This window comes from Hippocampus comes, unplaced genomic scaffold (assembly GCF_001891065.2).
Source record: "Hippocampus comes isolate QL1 unplaced genomic scaffold, H_comes_QL1_v1.1 scaffold1, whole genome shotgun sequence".
NCBI lineage: Eukaryota > Metazoa > Chordata > Actinopteri > Syngnathiformes > Syngnathidae > Hippocampus > Hippocampus comes.
In genome coordinates, this window is record NW_017805010.1 from 3,767,451 (window position 1) to 3,780,649 (window position 13,199).

Here is a 13,199-nt window from a genome sequence, read left to right on the forward strand (position 1 = left end):
GCTCAGCGACTGCTTGGGAGTCAAACCCTCAAGGGATTACTCTTGCGTATTAAAGAACACAAATCATGATTTGACATCGGTCACCTTCTCGAGGCTGTGGCGTTATATGAGGCGCTAGCATACCAGGGCAAACTCGCATGTACAATCAATTTTCAAAGTACATTTGGGGATCCATCTGCGGTTCTTCAAATGGAATGGTAAAATATCGAATTTGGGTTCGACTGGGGGTTTGTGATGCAACTCACAGAGCAGGGTGAAATCAGTACTTGATAAAATATACAAAGGCCTTAACTTTGTTTCGAAAAGTAAATGACTAGTTTCAGTCAGCTAATAACTTGTGTATGACACAATCTTTTTTTTTTTTTTTTTATGTCATGACATATGTGTCCAAAACAGTTGAGGAAAGTCAAAAAGTGGCCGAAAATATGAGTCTGTGAGGTCTGTCTGTTTTGTTTCGAGCCTCAGCTGTGGTGAAGGGCGTTTCCCTCCAGCAGGCGCACCTGTTCCGCGTTTACCAATCAAGCCTGCCATGTACCGTATTGGCCCGAATATAAGACGGCCCTGATTATAAGACGACCCCCTCTTTTTCAAGACTCAAGTTTGAAAAAAGACTTTTTCAACACCAAATTAATTTTTATACAGAAAATAATTACAGTACATCTGAAACACATGATTATAACAATATATTTGAGAGAAAAAGCATGTTATTTTGCCTCATTCAAATCGAAAGTGCAGTCACATTCGTAAAGGAATGGCTTCTGGTTTATGAAATGTAAATTACATCATAACTTCTCCTCAGCTGCCGGTTAACCTGGGCGATCTTCGACCCACTTTTCTCCAGATTGTCACTACGTTTCTCCATTTTCTGTTATCTCTTCTGTTATTTTCTTCTCTTTTCCATCTTACCGCTATTTTTCATTTTTCTTCTTCGTGCTACCGCTATTTTTATTTTTATTCTTCGTGGCAGGGGTTCACTTTGGCCTGGGGAGGCAAGTTCAGCATTCGCTTAAATGATATCTGGCGCCATCTAGCGTCGTGAATGGATATAATGTCTAGACCCCGAATATAAGACGACCCCCACTTTTTCAGTCTTATTTCAATGCAAAAAGCACCGTCTTATATTCGGGCCAATACGGTATTTAAGGTCTGCCAAGCTGTCTTGTCTCTTGTCGGATTATTGACCTTGCTCGCTGTAGCGCTTAACGTGTTGTATTCTTGGTTTTGCTTTTCTCCGTAAAAATAGTTATTATCCCCTAAAATTCTGATGCACTCAATTAGTTTCAAGCCCATTTTTAATATCTGGAGTAGGAGTAGTTTTTTGTTTGTTATTTTGTTTTGGGTTTTTTTCTAGACTGAATTTATTCACCATGCATTGGTCAGACGGGAGGCAGCGCAGCTCTAAATGCCAATGAAGGCATGTCTTTGACGCACAGTGACATGCTGCAAATCCAAATATCCTTTCACTAAGCTCCGGGCGGTACAGACAAGAGCCAAAAAAAGCACATTAGGCAGAGTACACTGCACACAGGTACAATGACACGTCGGGGACCCACTGAGCCATTTGGATTGTTAATGCCCAGTGCGCTGCAGGGACGTGGCCCACTTACTGGATCTTTCCTGCCAAATTCACACACTCGTCATCTTCCATATTAATGGGCTGATGATGAAAAATATTGAGATGAGCTATTAATAAACTATCGGGAATCAAATAAGACAAAACGTCTGCCAGTTTTGCGTGGGATGAAGACTGGATACGAACAGATGTGAACTCATCCAGAAACCCCCAAGCAATTCAAATTCTGCAACCCTTTTTGGAACATCTATCCATCCATCCATTTTCCGGTGAGCGTTGTCCTCACAAGGGTCGCGGGGGGGTGCTGGAGCCTATCCCAGCCATTTTCAGGCAGTAGGCAGTGGACACCCTGAACTGGTCGCCAGCCAATCGAAGGGCACACAGAGACGAATACTCATCCGCGCTCACACTCACACCTAGGGACAAATTTAAGTGTTCAATCAGCTTGCAATGCGTGTTTTTGGAATGTGGGAGGAAACCGGAGTACCCGGGGAAAACCCACGCAGGCACGGGGACAACATGCAAACTCCACACAGGAAGGCCGGAGCTGGGATCTAACCCACGACCTCTTTATGAACGTTCATAACTTAATTGGGAATTCATTGCAATACACACGATGTATCACAGTATGTAACCTGGAGAGATATTCAGGTGGTTAGCATGTCCGCCTCACAGTCGAGAGGTTTTCGGAATCTCAGTTTAGCCGTTCTGTATGGAGTTTGCATGCTCGAGCCGTATTTGAACGGGTTTCTGCCAAACAACTGAGCCTCCATTGACATACCAAACACACGCATGTTAGATTAAAATACGGCAGGCATGATCCAGTTACTGTAACCACTCCAGGATTTACTCCACCTCTCACCCAAATGCTACACAAACATCGCTAGGAACGTAAAAATCAAATTGAACAAAATCTATTTGAAATTTCCTACCCCTCCGATATGCTGATATACTGACAGACGAAAAAATAAATGAATAAAGGATCCCAGAAGATACCTCGACTAGTAAGTGGCCATCTAAGAACACATGAATAATTGTGACAATCGATCATTGTCTACTTTTTCAAATCAAGTTGTTGGTATCGAACAATAGGGGGAAGAAAAAACATCATTGTACTACCGCAGACTAGAATTCATCTTTGTGTTCCGCACAGGGAAATGACTAACGATGCCATCTGTGAGGATTTACAATCCGTTATCCATAAATTAACCACAATAGATATGTCTCGCCTTCTAATGAGACTAACGGGAACGGGGGTTTTGTGGTTGGGGCGCTTTAATCAATTGCACTTGACTTGGGGAATTATTGAACTGCACTGTGGCAAAAGCTCAACATGGAACGTAATCATTTCAACAAGACGAATCATCGTGACGTCGAAGGAGGTGAAAGGGAGAGTAGCCACGAATGCTGAACTATGTTGGAGAACACATTTTGCAACAAGCTGATATTTTAAGACTTTGAGCAACTTGGTTCTTGAAAGAAATTACTGGAAGGGATGTACTATGTGGGCGGGCTCCTAGAATCAAATCAGCTAAAAAGGAAGTGAAGAATATTTTTCTTTGGCAAATGTGTATGAGTGTGTAATACTTTAGATTAGTGTAACTTAAGTATCCTTTCAACTAAACTTTACCGTTGGGTATGAATTTTTTTGCAGACTCAAACCCTCCCACGTTTCAGGGGATCTTTATTAGGGTGATGGAATGCATTAAATGAGAATAAAATTTCGATATTCGTTGTCACTTTTGTTGACAGTGCAAGAAAGACATTTTCCTAAATTGCATGAAGCTTCATCACCACATGCTAAAATTACGGTACATGATGTAGGTGAGCATTTTGGTACCGAGTTAAACAATGGAAGTGGTTTTGACGCAAGTGCTCTATTGACCCTCATTTTATTTGTTTCATCACTTTTCTGTTTTTAAACTTCATGTCTTGAAGTAAAAATTGTCAGTTCAATTGAATGTACAAGACAGTGACAAGGTGTCACAAAAGCAACGGCAGAGTTGCAGTTCTGCTCACGAGCCAGAGTAGCATGTAGATGATTTTAGAGTTATTATGATACAATATCCATCCATCCATCCATTTCCACGGGGCGAACATGCAAACTCCACACAGGAAGGCCGGAGCCGGATTCGAACCCTGCACCTCTGCACTGTGAGGCAGACGTGCTTACTTGTCGACCACCGCGCCGCCTATGGTAAAATACCACAATTAAAATGATTCAAGGGATGCAAACATTATTATGAATTATTTCATGAACGTAAAGGTGTTGACGAAAACATTTGACTGACACGCAGGGATCACCAAGCATGCATGCCAAAGAAAGACAAACGCTACCTCTTGACATGAAACTGAAGCCCGGAGGCACTGATTGCGTTTGTGTACCAGGCTGACATTTTCTGACAGAGCCGCCGAACTGTCAAGATGCGAGCATCGCGGAGGAAACCTCACACTGCGTCGTGTTGCCAGAGCTCTTTGGGTTACGGTTTGAGCGCACATGCACACGAGTATCTTGAGTCTTTTACAAGGCTGCTAATCTCCGCAGTGTTTTTTTAAAGACAGTGACTAACCTAATCTGCTCTCAGTTCTACCAAGACAGACCAAAAAAAAAAAAAGTGCAAGTGTATCTTGTGTGCAACTGTGCTTACCACCAGTCTGACGAAGCTAACCGTCTCGGTGGGCTGCTCTGCTTTTCTCTTTTGATGTTTAATTAAAAAACGGAATCAAGCTTTGACGTTTGTGCTGTTCTGTTTTGAATAATATGCAAATTCCAATAAGAACATATTAAAGCGTGTGCGCGCGCGCGCACACACACACACACACACACACACACACACACACACACGCACACTCATAAACTAGCTGCATGATGCGCTCGGGAAGAAGAGATATTGAGAGGGAAGTCGAATAACGAGACAAAAATGTGGGTGGAGTTGTTGGAAGGCACAAAACAAAACACATCAGTGTTGGCACTGTCAACCGTTTCATTAATGCCAAGCACAGGCGGGCAAGTCATGGTAATGAAGGACGCCGCCTGCTGATGCAGACAACACGATATTGAGTTTGGTATTCAGTTCTGGTCTAAGGACAAACAAAGTATGTACATCTTAAAGTGTTAATCACATAGTCTGGTGATGTGCATATGGTCCCATGGGCTCTCATAGTCAACTATTCACATTTGAAGGAGAAAAAAGAAGCCCCATGATAACTTAGAATCGTTGCCATAAATAACATCACAGTTCCTCATGAGAATTCACCTTGCGTGTGCTTTTTGGCCTTTCGACGACACATTTTCAAAGAAAATAAGCAGCTTCGACAAAAGGGGTGTAATGAGAAATCTGAAATTCTTTTCGGGGCTGGTGTGACCACTTTCGAGCGTCTCAGTGTACATTATGAGTGCAGACAAGTCACAGAGGGAAGGTGGAAGGCCAAGGAGAAAAATAAAAGCCCAACATGGCAGCCAGCGTTTGGACAGAGGCCTCACACTGGCATGGACTTTTTTGAGTGCCTCGTTGTCACAGCAAGCCCAATGACAAACCCAGTGGGATATATTCCAACCACCTGACCTCTTAAGTGGATGCATTCTCACAGCTCAAAATTATAGTTGCGCGTAAGCATAAGAAAGATGTAAGATGAAGTAGCATCCATTTTCTAGAACTTAGTATTTAGTGTTCAATTGCCAGTTTGCAGTTGGGTGGGGTGTGGTTGCAGCACATTCAGCAGCCAATGATTTGCTATTTCATAATTTTGAAGTCTCATTTTATAAACTAATACAAAAACATCACAATCGAAAAGAAACGTTTTGTGTTATGGTGTGAAATGCACCAGAACACATAATACTGTACGACATTAACAAAATTATACTGGAAAAAAAGAGGTTGTTGAAACTCAACATTTCAAGGCAACAAAATTTGACAACATTTACGTTGGTCAGTTAAACAGAAATTTTGCTGTTGCGAAATTCGGCTTTCCCAAATTCCACAGCAAAGTTAAATGAGTTTATAGAATGGTTGCACCTTTAATTGAACGCCGAATTAAATATATGAGTAAAAACAATGCCGTTGCTTTGTTGTGCTAACATTGTTAGCATGGATGTCAGCCATTTTTATATTTGAAAGATTTCCAAACTTAAACTACTGTTTGAGGTAAACAAAGTACCAGTTCTGTTTTTTTTAACACTGTATGCGTATTTGTAGACAACAGTGGATCCAACAGGACATTTTGTGGACTTTTGCACGCATTCTAATGCACATCAGAGAAAATTTGCTAAATTAGCTTCAGCACCACTTTTTGTCATGAATTTATCAAAACTTTCTTGGAAATGATGACTTTTGAACCCTTAGGGTTAATGGCAAATTGTAGCAGTTTCAGAGCAGCATACCTAACTAAACTGTGTACCATACTTCAAAATCATATTTGGGGAAAAGGACAATTGTGTTAAAAAAATCCCCTCAATAAACTCAGTTTTATTAAATCCTGTGTTGCACTTGTATCGTCTTCGAATGAAAAGAGAATTTACTTATTTGAAATTGAAGGAGGATCGAACCATTAAAAAAAAAATGAAACCAACTGTTGCAAGGCTTTTTAATCAATATTGTGGAAAATGGGGAACAGGCTGATATGGGTAATTTTGAGTGCACTACAGCAAGCCAAACAAAAAGAAAGACTTGGGTGTGTGGGTTTGGGAATTTAACAGAAAAAGTAGGCAGACTTCTCCAACCTCATGGTTCATAACAGTGAGTAAGAGTGAAACAAAGAGACTGGAAGAAGAGCAGCGGTACAAGACCCCTCCTGTTGGATCCGCCCGGGGCAAAGCGGAAGGCCTCACCCCGCCCCAGCATCCATCTGATGAGGTCGCCCATTGGGTGACCCCACTTTCCACCTGTCGCCAGACAGCCAGGAAGACACAGCCAACATGGACAAAGACGGACAGACAGACAAGACTGACTGAGGCACTGTAACAAGAAAGAACAGCTTTTTTTTTTAGACAACACACAAGACGACGAGACAAAGACGGATTGAGGCGGAGGTGGATGAATGAAACATGCGGGTGTCATCGGAGATGGAGGCATGAGCTTCAAAGATGAACAAGTGACGTGAAGGCACAGGTTCGAGTGGCCCCTCCCCATTCAAAGAGCATCATTGAACCACTTAAGACATTTGTGAGTCTACGACGTTAGGAAAAAGGACACCTCGTCCTCCTCCCTTTGGTCCACTCACCACAGGGCCCAACGTGCTTGATGGGGATGAGGATCTTGCCCAGGCACTCGGCCTTGCGGCGCATGCAGTCGTTGGTGTACGTGTGGCCGTCCTTGCCGCAGACGGGCTTGTAGGACCCGTCGCACTCGATGGGATCGCACGAGCAGCGAGTATTCAGCTGCTCGACGAGACACACGGCGTTGAAACGACACTCCTCCTGACATTCTTCTGCAACGAGGAAACAGAAATCCATAGTCCATCGTCATGAATCTGTCCAAATGCAGACTGGTTATACGGCCAGAACTGGAAATGGTTGCACAGCCATGATTTATTGTGCACATACGTTTTATTCGGAACACGTACAGTGTATATTTTTCCAAATATTACATGAGATCTCAAAATATGGTGTTTATTTTTCTTTTTCTTTTTTTTTTTAATTTTGATGAGTAAACTGTATTGACTTAAATGCGCATATTTGCACATGTGGAAGTCAATTCCCAATGGCATTATGGACAAAAATTTATATTTTTACCATTCGGTCAATGTGTGTTTGAACGACTTTGCAGTACGTTCGAACAACTTTTAAAACTAGCCAAACATGGCCCAGTCAAAAATGTTTTTCTATCCATCCATCCATCCATTTTTCGACCCGCTTTATCCTCACAAGGGTCGCGGGGGCGCAGGAGCCTATCCCATCCATCTTTGTGCAGTACGCGGGGGACACCCTGAACCGGTTGCCAGCTAATCGCGGGCACACAGACGAACAACCATTCGTGCTCACAATCACACCGAAGGACAATTTAGAGCAGGGGTGTCAAACTAAATTTTGTCACGGGCCACATTGTAGTTACAGTTTCCCTTGGAGGGCCGTTATGAATTTTGGGAAACCATATCAATGTTTCATCACCACCACATGTTACACATACACAGCGCACAACAAATTGATGGATGATTACTTTCAAAATCAGAAGTCAAGAATAATGACTGTTATTGTGAATTACATGTGACAATTTGAAATTTTGGATCAGACTTTAGCAAGCATCATGGAACTTGACATGCTTGATTTGCTTTCGCGGGCCACATAAAATGACGCGGCGGGCCAGATCTGGCCCCCGGGCCTTGACTTTGACATCTGTGATTTAGAGTGTCCAATCAGCCCGCTGTGCATGTTTTTGGAGTGTGGGACGAAACTGGAGTACCCGGAGAAAACCCACGCAGGCAAGGGGACAACATGTAAACTCCACACAGGAAGGCCGGAGACGGGATTGAACCCTGCACCTCTGCGCTGTGAGGCCGACACGCTAACCACTGGCCGCCCAAATGTTATTCTAATACAGAAAAAGAAAAAAAAATTGCACATTGCCTGGGGTCACCACATGCACACCCTCTAGCATTGCACCACGCCCCCTAGGGTGGCACACCCTACTATTTGAGAAAAGCTGGCGATTGTAGCCTTGTGGTCACTGACGCTCTCATGATGTCATGTTTTGCTTGACGTGAAACTTCCACACCAAAAAGTTTTACAACACTGTCAACTCTAGAAATGATATTTTTACGGCCAAGTTAAAGTCGAAACTGCCACACTCATTACTTTTCAACTCACTAAGCAGAAATTCATTTGGAAAATGAAGAAAAAGATGAACTGTTTGCGTCAAATGGCAAGTTTAGCGGTGAAGTGAGAAAATCCAATTTGAGGCCTCTGTTCTCGCACCGCTCGCAAGGCTTCAAAATTATTTCATTGCTGATCGGTGGATCAAATTTGTACAGCAATCCAATTCCTCTCCCCGCTTTCTTTAAAAGCATGTCATGCCACACTTAATTACATTGCTCCTCAATCTGAGTGAGAGGGCTCCAAGGATGTGCAATAGCATGTCGAAATGGACATTCTGATTAGTTACCAACTTGTAATTTCCTAATGGATATGATTTCATGGATTGATTTTTCAAATTGAATTGTTCTTTCATTTGAAATGCGCATAACAGAAAGGGATGAAAGAGAGGCACGAGTAAGCACACACATTTATGACTTGGAACTTTTGCTTTTGAGTGTGTTTCAGTGAGCACCGAAAAACTTGTTTATTCAATGAACAACAACAACAAAAAAAGAAAACTAGCATGCTACTAGCATATGGCAATTTCTGTACCATTTCCGACGACGTTATCAGGGGTTGAATGTTGCGGTGTTCAGTGTTTCTCAGCCTTTGAGACAGACAGCTCCAATAAGGAGACGGATACTCTTTGTCCGTCCTTGATTTTGATGTTCAACACATTACAGTCTGTCCACCCGGCTGCCCTGAACCGACACTGCTGTTCGTGAGCTTGGCTCCGATGAAAACGCAGCGGGGAAACTGGTCTTCTTCAGAGGACTATCGGACAAACGGTACAAGCTGAAAGCTATTTCTTAACTATGGTTTCCTCCTCTTGTCCCACTCACACTGATAGTCAGCCTGAAGGCTCTTATCAGGCTGGAGGAGGCTACTGTTGGGAAGGTACTGACCTTAAGCCCTCAGAATGATTCAACTCTATACCGCTGAGAGGGGTTCGATTGAGGTGAGGTCTTGACGCCACCTCGTCAAATATTAAGCAGAAATAGATCTGTGAAGGGCAGCACAGTGGGCGAGTCGTTGACCTCACAGTGCAGAGGAACCAGGTTCAATTCCAGCTCCGGCCTTCCTGTGTGGATTTTGCATGTTCTCCCCGTGCCCGCGTGGGTTTTCTCCGGGTACTCCTGTTTCCTCTCACATTCCAAAAACATGCATGGCAGGTTGATTGGACACTCTAAATTGTCCCTTGGTGTGATTGTGAGTGCGAATGGTTGTTCGTCTCTGTGTGTCCTGCGATTGGCTGGCAACCGGTTCAGGGTGTCCTGAAGACTGCTGGGATAGGCTCCAGCACACCCCACAACCCTTGTGAGGATAAAGCGGGTCAGAAAATGAATGGATAGATGGATAGATCTCTGAATGGCTGTGCACATGACATTGTTGTGAAGGGGAACGGCATCATGGATTGGATTGAACGAAGAGAAAGTGTGGAAGGTGAAGTTGAAGCTTACCCCGCCCCCTGCATCGTCCCGCATGAATCTTCCTGAGTTTGATGCCTTTCTGCAGGCCCGTTGTTCTCATGGCACACTCGCTGGTGTAGGTTTCGCCGTCACTGCCGCACAACGGTTCGCTAGCTGGGGGGCACGACTCGGGCAAGCCGAAGAAGAGCGGCTGGCGGGTGATGGCCTCGACCCGGCACATTGTGTTGAAACTGTTCTCACTGTCTTTACAAGGGTCTGTGGAGACACACACACACACACACACACACACACACACACACACACACACACACACACACACACACACACACACACACATGTTTAACTGATATCATGTTGTAATGAACATTTGACTTTACATTGGGAGCTGTTGATGTCATCATCATATATCTTCATCCTTCGGAAATTGGTTACGGTATGTCCATTTGTTCCAATGAAGGAACTCTGAATACATGCTCTTGATGTGTGAAATGAAAAAAAAAATGCTTTGGTTGTTCAGACCGTAGGCATGGAGCATTAAAATAAAAAGGTCTCATTATTTGGTCTTTCTGTCAAGTCATCTATAATAGAATGGCAATGAAAGAAAATCAAGTTTGAAAAAAATCATAATGGGTCATGCGGTTCTCCAACATGGCAATTTTATAGCCGTGGGTGCAGGTAAGAAGCAACTTCAATGTACCAAACTGAAACGGAGAGATGACTGTGAGAGGAGAAGGGTGGAGTTGAGTCTAAGAAAGTGGAGAGTGGAAGGAAACGCTTTCATTACTGCTGCTCTACACAGAACTTAATTTTACATTATCTTTAGCCTAGCAACCGAGAGCACCTCCGAGTGAGTTCTTGATCGTAAAGCAGACAAGGAATGAGATAAAGAGGCAGTCAGTTTGATTCGCTCCCCGTTGCTGCTCCTTCGTTGCAGGCGATCCTGTTTGGCCTTATCAAGCCCGGATCATAATGGGATTGGTTTGTGGATGAGCAAGAGGACGTTGTTGCGCATCGAAACAAGACTCAAGGCTTTATCCTGCTCGACACATTTTTACAATGGGCCAAGACAAAGGATTTATGTTGCGGCGTGACATTAAAACGCAGCCGTGCTTCGCACAAGACATACCGAGTGCACTCAGTTGTATAATCCAGGAAAGCCACACACATGAGCGGAAAGGTAACGACTCTAAGCACCCCCTATCAGGGTACTTTCCTGTGATTAGAAAAATAAAGAAATTGTACAGATGACAGTGTTATGATACGCAAAAACGGCCTGAAATGCTGGAATAACCATGCACAGTCAATAGTTTTCATATCTGAAGAAACACAATGCGAGGGCTTTTCAAAGTGTCCCTTCAAAGCAAAAACACAGCAATCATGCAGTGGCCGACAACTTGCTGCGGTCGTGACAACAGAAGTGCTCTCTGGCACGAACAATTTAGACACGTCATCCCCTCAGTTTCAAAATAAACGTCAATGGGTGTCGTTTTCAGAACCTGTCCAATTTGGGACCTTTTTTTACAATAACATGTTTTTTTTTTTTCTTTAAATCGGACTTTTGAATAATATTCTATTTTTTATGCGTGGACTATAATGTATGCAAGAGACGTAGCTTGCTTCAGGTTCAAGTCATGAGCAAGCACACAACAGCACTGCGGTCCACCATTGACATCTCAGTTATGACATATAAGCTCATGCCGACTCCGGACAATTCACTTGCACTTGATTTTTTTTTTTTTTTACAGACTAATCTTGTCAGTGTTTCGATAGTCAAGACTTGTCAATTTCTTCCACTTTGAGACCTGATTTTAACCCTTTCAGGGACAGCGGTTACTCGAGTAGACAGCTATTCAAATGTTGTTTTCTCTTATATTAATGCATCTTAATGTCACGGTTGTGCATCAACTACTACAATGGACCCTTATGTGTGTTGCCATCCAATGCAATTATTATTATTTATTTTTATGCCAAAAGACTCATAAAACACTCGAGAAAAAAAATCCTGATGTAGGTTGTCATTATTTGTGCATGAAAGGGTTAAAATGAGACCATTTTTGAAAATGGTGTTGTGTGATGTCTTCTATTGAGAAAAAAAAAGGTCCTTGATTGATGAAGAAAATTATTAGCAGTCAATTCAACAGTTAAGTCATTTCACCGTCAACTTGCATTGTTTAAATACAATTTTATATCCATGTAATATGGAAGTAATCACAGAGGAAAGTTTGTTGATCCATATAGACACGATTTCCCCCCATGTATTCAACAAGCAATTCATAGTTTATCATACTCCTCTCTTGTGTGAACAGCCCTTAAAATAGAAACCAATAAAAGGTTCCCAAGTGATTTTTAGCAGCGATACGAAGAGCAGCAATGCAAAGGACAGAGGGGTCTGTCTTCTGAGAGTCAGAAGACTGTTTTCTACCAGGACAATGCGGAGGCTTATGAAGACAAGAAAACAGGTCTTTTTATCTCATTGCACGTGGCGCCTCTCTGCATAACGCAGCGCCTCACTGCCAGCCAGGCCATTACTTGAGAGCAACACCATTACCTCCCATTAAGTGAGAAGAACAGCTTCCAGGTTCCTCGCTCTCCTCCAGCCGAGCAAAGAGGGTAATTACAAAAAGAATGGCCTGCATGCTGCAGAAACTAGCAGCGCAGATAAATCGGGGGAAGCACCGCTCCCTGTGGGCCGACTCGGGCTGGATTTATGCGACCAACCTTCTGTCTGCAGACCTGCATATCCATCTCCCTTTGCCCACCACTATGCTCTGTCTCTGAGCGAGAAACTACCATGCTCTCTCTCCATCTGGCTCCCCATCACAAACGGGGGGAGGAAAAAAAAGATCGCCTTGGGAGTAAACAACTACTTCGAGATGAAAACAAGTACGCGTGGGGGGTGGGGGAAGCTGGGCCGTGCGAAACTGACAAGTGCTACTTAGAACAGTTCACACTACAGGAGTGCTGGTGTGAGGCAAAAAACTTAAAAAAAAAATAAGCAAACAAGTAAATAAAGAATGAAAATGAGCAGGGGCACGTTGTCAGTGAGGGGAGAATACAAAAGAGAATTAATAGCCAGAGGTAGTGGATAAAGTGAAGAACAAGAGAGAAACACCAAAAAGTTTCTGCTTACAACAAAAAAACTATCATTAGTTTGGGGCCCTGATTAGCTGGCAACCTGTTCAGAGTGTACCGAACCTGCTGCCCGAAGACAGCTGGAGAGGCTCCAGCACGGATAGTTTGGGGCTCGTCCCAAAATTTAAAAAAAAAAACAAGACGAAAAAAACGTTTTGGGTTTTTTTTTTGTGTGTTGTATTTATTTGGGTGTTCGCTTCTTTGTTGCACGAATATCTTAAAGTTCTTTTCATAGGAAGTCATGCCCCGCATGTAAAGATGCTTCTGATTAGTT

General features: G+C 43.1%; 1 protein-coding gene across 1 annotated transcript in view; it reads right to left on the minus strand.

Annotated features, from left to right (window-relative positions):
• Positions 1–13,199, minus strand: part of agrn (agrin) — a 264,537-nt gene that overhangs the window by 103,083 nt on the left and 148,255 nt on the right. The window contains exons 7-8 of the mRNA XM_019862967.1: positions 9,824–10,048; positions 6,794–7,000 (exon numbers count right to left, since the gene is read on the minus strand). Of these exons, the coding sequence (XP_019718526.1) occupies positions 6,794–7,000; positions 9,824–10,048 (432 nt within the window). The remainder of the gene's footprint in view (positions 1–6,793; positions 7,001–9,823; positions 10,049–13,199) is intronic.